This window comes from Platichthys flesus, chromosome 3 (genome assembly GCF_949316205.1).
Source record: "Platichthys flesus chromosome 3, fPlaFle2.1, whole genome shotgun sequence".
Lineage (NCBI taxonomy): Eukaryota > Metazoa > Chordata > Actinopteri > Pleuronectiformes > Pleuronectidae > Platichthys > Platichthys flesus.
The window spans coordinates 15,990,150-15,998,842 of record NC_084947.1 but is presented as its reverse complement, the minus strand read 5'-3'; the positions used below and the strand labels follow the sequence as shown (position 1 = coordinate 15,998,842).

The following is an 8,693-nucleotide window of genomic DNA, read 5'->3' as shown; positions in this document are numbered from 1 at the left end:
ATTTTCCTTGACTTTTTGAAGTAAGGATATTCTTATTCCATATTATATACTTATATACTTATTACGTGAGCTGACACCGCTTTTCACCCACTGTTAAAATGTCTCTTAACGTCTCAATCCTACACACAACTTAATGAGGAAGCACTTTGGGGAATGACTGGGATGAAAAAATTTGACTGACCAGGCAGGGAAACAGCTTTGAAAAAGACACTTAATTAAATAATTACACTATGGCTGGGCAATATGAAAAATCATTTTACCATAAAAGTTTCCATATCAGTCGGAATCAATACATTACACAATAAATATGATTTCTTTCAAGTTTAAATGTACTATTCTTCATTGACAGAATGACAAACTCTTGATAACCAGCAAAAAAGTTAAATTATGAGATATATCTCCTCACTGTGCTTACACAATGAATGTATATCGATTATATGCTGGACCTTTGGGATATTCCTATTTGATCAAAATTATATTACGATTATGATTAATAGGTATTCCCTTTTTGCTCAGTCCCCTTGTTACATACAAAACAAGTTAATGGAAAAACACAAAAGAAACACCTGCTCTAATTGTAACAGTGTATAGTGTTTAATGTTATGCACCCCTCCCCCTTTGCTTATTGTATGTTAGCAATAATTAAATTGCTATAATTAGTGTTATCCTGTTCATCCTTAACATAATACAGCACTAAACTTGCCTGTTGTCTACAATGACCCATCTTTGTTCTACATTTATCTGCATACAATTTTTATATCCAATAACCTTTTACAGTGTTTTCCTGCTTGGCACATCTTTTTTTTACCAGAACTGGTAAAGTTCCATTTTATCTAAAAAGTACAAAGTCAGGAGACATCTTACACAGGCGGGAGCAGCTATTCAGTGAAATTAAATCCGGCCATTTGTCTTGGACCATAAATGTCAGCTCCACATCTTCACGTCAGGACTGCTAAAGGACATATTCTACCCTTTCCTCTCTTAATGAAATGTCAGGCTATTGACCTGTCTTTCTCTTCCATGCTAATTTGCCATCCTGTTTGACCTTTCACCCCTGTCCCTGTGATGTTTCAGAGCCTGTGGAGGTCGCTGCACAACCTGAAAGATGTCGGCGTGGTGCAGGTAAAGGTCATCAGGGCGGAGGGACTGATGGCGGCAGATGTCACAGGTAAGATGGCAACCTTAGGTTCAAACGCCAGGATAATAACCTCGGTAGTTCTTGTTCACGTTGTCAGAAGTTGGGCCCTTGATTTTTCATCTTTGTACTCACGCTTTCGCTTTGCACAAGTTTTGGATCTAGACACTGAACAATTTCCGTGGGTGCGTTTTCCTCCATCGGCAATTTTCCATAAATCTGTAGCCAAAGATAAAGTCAGGGTGTAATTTTGGTGAAGGGATGATCCTGTGTGAGAATCCTTGGAGAGGGAGTTAGAGTCGACTTTGTGCAGGTCACTGAATTTGTCTCTACATTTTTAGAAGAAGATGCTGGCGGCTCATTTGAATAATAGAGAAAAAGTACACATTTGAACCAACAAATCTCCCCCTCCTCCTCCTACTCCTCTGCTCGCTCTCTCTGAATCCTCCATTCTCCATTAATTCTTACTTTTAATTAGGTCTACAGTGGACAGGGCTAGTTTTTCACTCTGTATTATCTAGTAGAAGGAAGAAGTGTGTGTGTGTGTGTGTGCGTTTGCGCGCCTGTGTGTGTGTGAGAGAGAGAGAGAGAGAGAGAAGGTTTGAAGTTTCTCTCCATTTGAAGCAGACACAGTCCCATTAGCCAATACGGAGTGGAGCTGGTTGATTTGGGTTATTGCGTGGAGCGACCGGAGAGCAGGGCTAATGGCTCTTGTATTTCACTCGGAGCACAAATTTGCTCCATGACCTCGTTGTGAAGCTCATCATTCAGTCTGAGCTTCATGGATCCGTGTTAAAAAAAAACAAAAAAACTGTGGAAAGACAGTAAAATGTCTATTGGCTGTTTATTTGATTTTCACTGGGTGTCTGTGAGCCTGACGCGGTCACAGGTTCGATTTCCTCGCGGTTTCCTCGCAGCCTGTGGTGCAAATGAAATTCTTGTTTCAGGTTCACTTCACTCAGACCATTTGAGGAAAAGTCAATTCAGATTTGAAAATCCACGACCAACTTTTTTGTTGTGTTTTAGTATTGCTGTTCCCTTTTAAAATAAAAGCTTTAAAATTGATACACCTCTTCATCCCTGTCAGACACTGTCTTATTACACTTTTGATCTTTTTTTTGGGGAGGGGGGGGGGGTAGTTTTTCATCAGTCTATACAGTTTGTTATGCTAGGAGGCAAACTGTGAATATTGGCTACACAAATGAAATTAGATTCGATCCACTATTGACATCGACACATGGGAACTTGTTTAACCTGACAAAGGAAGCGTCTTTACTGAACGTGTGGAAATATGAAAATGATTTGAGAAATGCCTGCATCACATGACGTATGCAAGTTATGTCGACAACTCGGGTCTCACTTGCTAAAAGATACACAGGCATAAAAACAAGGTGCTGCGATGTTAAACCTTCCTTTGGTTTCAAATGTTTTCACTTGTGTGCTATATTCAAAGAGTTCAAAACTGTTTTTTTTACCTCATTTGAATTTCTCTGTCTTAAAGACACAAAGGAAATATTTTTATTTTTTCCCTCGGAAATATTTTCCTTCACAAGAAGATTAGATTGCAGGATCCAATACAGATAAAAGACAAAAAAGCCAAAGAAAGAGTTTCTAGATGGCTAATTCCTGTTTTTAGAGTGAAGCTGTGTGTGTTTGAGTGTGCGTGTGCATGTGTGTGTGTCTCTGGCAGAAACAATAGCTCTGTGTGAGAGCCTCGTAAGAGCCCTCGCCGCATGAACACCCTATTTTAACATCCCAGACCAAGAGAGGGTCAGGAGCAAGGTGAGAGAGAACAGGCGGACAGACAAACAGACGCACTGAGAGCGCGAGAGAGAGAGAGGAGGTCAGCGAGCGAGAGAGAGAGTTCACCCTCTCTCTCTCTCTCTCTCTCTCTCCCATTCATGCTGCCTGTCTCCTCTCTTGTCTTCTCTCCTCTCTCTCTCTCTCTCTCTCGCTCTCTCTCTCTCCCCTCTCTGGCCATCTCTCTCTCTAATTGAAGTGTTTTTGTGGAGTAGCTCCTCTCCAGGCCGAGTAGGATAACTGAAAATAGTCTCTAAAACCAACAATCCCTTTTGTCTGCCGGCTCTTGTCCCTCTGAGTGGATGCTACAGTGTTGGAACATTTCAGAAGGAACACTTGCATGGAAACACACACTCGCGTTCAGCAGCACTGCAGCCGGTGAAGACTCTCGTTCAGTAAGCTGCCTGTAAAGTAACGGCTTTTATTTGACACAATGGGGAACTACTTAAGTTTATATTGTGGCGCGGAACTGAAACAAGAATACCTACAAAAATGCAATTGATTTACATTTTAAAGTCTGAATAATAATTCGTTTGGATTACTCGGGGAAGAGGGGAGTGTGCATTCCTTCTCTAACCTCACCCCTCGCCGGCGCTAAGCTTCCTGCGAGGCAATTACAGCGCGCTCCTTCATCTCCGCCACTGCATTCATCCTCCACACTTATCTTAGGGCGCCCTGAAATGAGTGTGAGCGCGGCTCGTCCCCGCAGACCCCCAGCCAGCGCCACAGAGACGGGACCCAGAGGATGGGGGGGCTGTGCTCGGACATTACCTGGATGATCGCTGAGTGGCGCTCAAACCTGAGCGTGTAATTGGTTAAGACAGCTGCCTCTGGTGATGGTGGCCAGTAAGGTGAAAGTTCATCACCAGTGACAACTGGGTCTCTGCGGCAACACAGCATGACGTGTCATTAAAAGCAAAATATTAGAGGGAAACCTGCGGAGGGAGGGGCTTCGGCGCGGATCAGTTCCATTTCTTAATTTGCGTGATTGCATATAAATTTAATGAGAGCCGATTTGTTGATGCTGTGACGGCGCTGGGATGATGATAGAGGATTTGAAATGTTCACAACTGCAGAAACACTGAATTAAACTGCTCCCCAAAAATGCTTTGTATGAATTGACAATTTGAAAAAAACATTTTCATGTGTATTCATAGTGCACCTCAATATACCGTGTACGTAGAAGTCAGTCAGCTCAGAGCAGGAGGCGCTTGACTCGGTTTGGGTTTTTGGTGTATGTTAATGTGTCTGTGTTTCTGTCGTAGGAGTCGTAGCTGTCAATATCCACTTCAAACGCTCCACATCGATGGAGCGCCACAAACGGATATGAAAGGCACCACCTACGGCTCAGAATTGATCACAGTGACATTTGCTTTGCACGCCCACTAAATGTCCTGCCCTTGTCACAACATTTGAAGAAAATCACACCAATCAATGACACACTCCCTCACACACATTTCCCAAGACACACACACACATGCATGCACACACACACACACACACACAAAGACGCACGCACACATGCATGTGACAGTGCGGGGGGGTTTAGAACTCAATCCCAACTTTTACCGAGTCTCATTATACAACATCGCTGCTTTACTAACGTTTTTTAATATCCTCAAGATTCTCCCAGGAAATTCGCGTAGGACATATTTATTTTTGAACTTCCTGACCCAGCCTTTTCAAGAGATAAGCTCGAACAAACAGCTCAACAGCTCCCAACAGTTTTAGTTAAAAAAAACACAGAAAAAAAAACGTAATGATCAAAGGCTGAATTAAGAGTTGTGTTGTTTTTTGAGTTCATTTCGAGGCGGTTGAAGGGAGGTGGGCTGGCAGGCGTGGGGAGCTGGTCTCAGTCCTTTCTATGTGCAATGTGAGATGTTGGTAAACAAATAGAGGATATATAGGACATAGTACAGTGCCCTATTCTCAGGAGGACGACATACGTTTGTGATTGTGCTTCCGTTTTCTTCATCTCTCTCCCTCTCTCTCTACCCCGTCGCGCAAGCGGAGTAAATTGTGAATTGAAGGTTTTGTTGGGATGAATTAGCATTGATGAATATGATTTATAATGAGCCATATATCATTATTGCTTTATGATATTGAAGAGTCTTAAAAGTTCTCACACGGTGCAGTAAAGTTTTATCTTTGCAGCGACAGGCCACTCCAATGATTTTTTTTTATGTGTGATCCTTGAGTTTTTAAAATGATTTACTCTGGACGATAAAGCCACGTGTGGATGTATGTTTTTTTTTTATTATTACTGTAAAATATCACTCGTTATATTAATGAAATGAATTAATGAAATTGCTGCCACAAAGACAGATTTAAAATCTTTCTCTGCAGAAATGCAATGAGGAAATGTTTTCTCTTTCGTTCATGTTTTCATTTAAATCTGACAACACTCTTTCCTTCATGTGGTCGCTGCTGCTATGTTTCTCACCAGCCTGCTCCGCTCTCTTTATCTCCCACTCTGAACTTCTGTGGCCTTCAGAGCCACGTCGCCCTCTGTGTTCTCAGCACCATCCATTCTCCAAATCTTCTGCGTCTGCTCTCTCTCCCGCCCCCCACCCCCCCTCCTCCTGAGTGCCGAGGGCACAGTTGTCCTGGAGCTTATCTTCTAGTCGTCCATGTTCCCAGGGTGTTGATAGAAACGGCTTGCAGCTGTTCCACTGATATACTGTTGTATAATATATAGATATATATATGTATAAATGACATCTGGGCTAAAAATGAAAGAATCAGATTATTGCAGTTGTGATAAGTCCAATGTATCCGAGCTGTGATGTGTTATAAGGGGTGGATGCTACATATATATATGATCATTTTTAATAATATAAATTATTGGAGATTGACAAAAGCTGCTGGAATTTCTGAGAATTCTTGCTTCCATTGAAACCTCAAGCTGACAGGACTCTAGTGTCTGCAGTGTTTATTTCTCTCTCTTTACCGAGAAGGTCATTCTTGTGTTTGTGCTCCGAAGGTAAGAGTGACCCGTTCTGTGTGGTGGAGCTGAGTAACGATCGGCTGCAGACTCACACCGTCTACAAAAACCTCAACCCAGAGTGGAACAAGGTCTTCACTTTGTGAGTGGAGTGTGTTAATGCACACAGACAGTTTGTATTCACTGCAGTGTAGTTTTTCTATTTTATTTTTTTTAACAGAGTTCCACAGTTTATTTTTACTTCATATCATTATCACAGTTTATCTGGGTTTTGTTAAAAAAATTAATTGTCATGAAAATGTTTATTGATCACAGTTTATCTTCTGAATTATTGAATTTTGATCTTAAAAATATCATTTTGTTTTCGTTATAATTGCTGTGTTTTAAAATGTTTTGTTTGCACACAAAAACTAATATTCAAAATGTATTGTTTAAAAAAAGGTTCATAAATGTTTCCTTATTTAACAATTATTAGAAGTATTATTATAGATTAGTATAAGTTTTCATGTAATTCTACATAATTTTTGGTTTACAAATACTGTGTATGATCCACAGTAAAAACTTTTAGTAATGTTAGAAATTAAATTGGTCTTTCTCTGAGTGCAGATCATCATATCCTTCTTTATATATACACATAACATCAGCCATATTCTCTCTAGCCTTGTTTTCAAATGATGGGACGTCTGAGCTTCACACTTGAGTTGTACTTGGCTCATGCAGTAATGTAGCGCAATATCACATAAAGCATGTTAATGAATTTTAATCATTTATGTTAATGCATTAGGAGTTTTCAAATAACAGGCAGTTTTATGCTTCATATGGCGTTTAAGATTTTCAACTGTTTTCTTTAGTGTCTTTAATATTTAAAGACGCTTGTGTAGCGATGTGATCGCTTTCACACATTTTGAGTTTGTCGCCCTTATTTTGTTAAATATGGCAGCGATATATTGTGTTTGTGTGTGGTCCAGTAACGTGAAGGACGTCCACTCGGTACTCGAGGTCAGCGTTTACGACGAGGACCGAGACAGAAGTGCCGATTTCCTGGGGAAAGTGGCTATTCCTCTGCTAAATGTGAGTCAAAGATAGATTTCTGTGTGTGTTTGTGTGCGTTTCTTCTCCTCCGCCCCATGGGGATAGCGGATAGAACGTAGAGGAACAGTGAGAATGAAATCACACAGTGGAAGATATAAAAAGCAGCGGTTATTTTTGCCACTCCACAGATGAGACTGTTATTATTTCACAAAGAGATAGAGATGACAGGGAGGAGAAAAAAAAAAAAATTAAGAGAGGCTGAGAAAAAACACAAGAGATTGATAGGTGAGAAGAAAGAAAGTCAGGGGCTGAGAGATAATGTGAAAATGACACTGATCGAGGGATGGAACGATGTGATTTGGAGGGAAAAGAAGGAATGAAGAGTGTCTCTTATATTTTAGAAATACGTGGCCCGGTGAAAGAGCTGTGTATCTAATGTATCCATGCTCCGCTGTACTGTGTGATTCCCCAGGATAGTTAATTTCTGTTTGACAGAGCCGCGCTGCAGTGGGTAATGAACAGGTACTTGTCAGAGTTGCCACAGTTGTTTTGGGCTCCCTGTCAGCGGCAGCAGCTGGGGTTCAAAGGTGGCCCGGGGAGCCGATTCAGCCGGGTATTGCCAGACAGACGCCTGTCATGTCCCTCTCCCACAGATCCAAAATGGAGAACGCAAAGCCTACGCCTTGAAAAGCAAGGAGCTGACAGGGCCAACAAAAGGGGTCATCTTTCTCGAAATAGACGTGATATTTAATGCTGTAAGTCTCTCTTTTTGCTTTTTTGATTCTCCTCCCCCCGATTTTTTTTTCTTGCCCTCCACCCCCATTATCCTCCCTCTCTCCCTCTCCATCCTCTCTTGTTCTCTCCAGCATCATCCCCCCCATCACGCCGCTTGTTGTCTTTATTCTGTTTGCCCCCCCCCCTTTCCCTTGCTTCCATCTCATCCCTCGTCCCTTGTCCCTCGTCCTCGTTTTGGCTTTAATTATCGAAGACTCCCTCTCAGCAGTCTTTGTTCCCCCACCATCACCATCACTGTGTGTGTCCTACAGCGGCCATCTTACCGCTCCCTCTCCCCTGCTCTCACTATATAGCCTCTGACACGGGGCCGCGCTCTACGCATGTGCTGCCATGTTACATCAGCACTCACTGTGTTAGATAAATCCCACTAATCGATCCAGATGCAGTCCCTTGCCCTCACTGCGTCTCTATAATTTCACTTATCTGGACCGGTGTCATTTCCATCTCACCGTTTGCTGTTTGTGACACAGTGTGCGCTCCCTCCGTCCTCCAGGTGAAGGCTGGTCTCAGGACGCTGATCCCCATCGAGCAGAAGTACATCGAGGAGGAGCCCAGAGTGTCCAAACAGGTACATCAGCCGCCGACACTTATCGTCTACCTCTCCGCCTCGTTTTTGATCTGTGTCCCCCGCCGTATGAGCTGCTCTGCTCAGCTGTCTGAGGCAAACACCAACACGCCTGGAGAGTGGCACCTTGCAAAGTACAACCACTGTGCGGGCAAGATATAACAGGGGGATTGAAGGAAAAACAGTGTTTCTTTTCGTTTCTGTTTTTTTTTTCCTCTTCTTCTTCTTCTTCTTCCCTCCTCTCTCCCTTCTCTCATCACCCCCCCCCCCCCCCCCCTTGTATCCCACTCTGAGTGGTGAATAGAAATGTCAAGCTGTCAGCTGTGGGGTGCATAAGTAGATTGGCTATCCTTATAGTTGGCCCTCTTTGCCACTGCTGCTTTGCACTTCATTGTCACGCCACTCAGTGTGGCGGCACCACA

At 42.5% G+C, this 8,693-nt stretch overlaps 1 protein-coding gene across 1 annotated transcript in view; it reads left to right on the top strand.

Annotated features, from left to right (window-relative positions):
- The window catches only part of mctp1a (multiple C2 domains, transmembrane 1a), a 134,758-nt gene that overhangs the window by 75,950 nt on the left and 50,115 nt on the right, over positions 1-8,693 (top strand). The window contains exons 10-14 of the mRNA XM_062383758.1: positions 1,075-1,168; positions 5,919-6,021; positions 6,848-6,950; positions 7,565-7,666; positions 8,200-8,274. Of these exons, the coding sequence (XP_062239742.1) occupies positions 1,075-1,168; positions 5,919-6,021; positions 6,848-6,950; positions 7,565-7,666; positions 8,200-8,274 (477 nt within the window). The remainder of the gene's footprint in view (positions 1-1,074; positions 1,169-5,918; positions 6,022-6,847; positions 6,951-7,564; positions 7,667-8,199; positions 8,275-8,693) is intronic.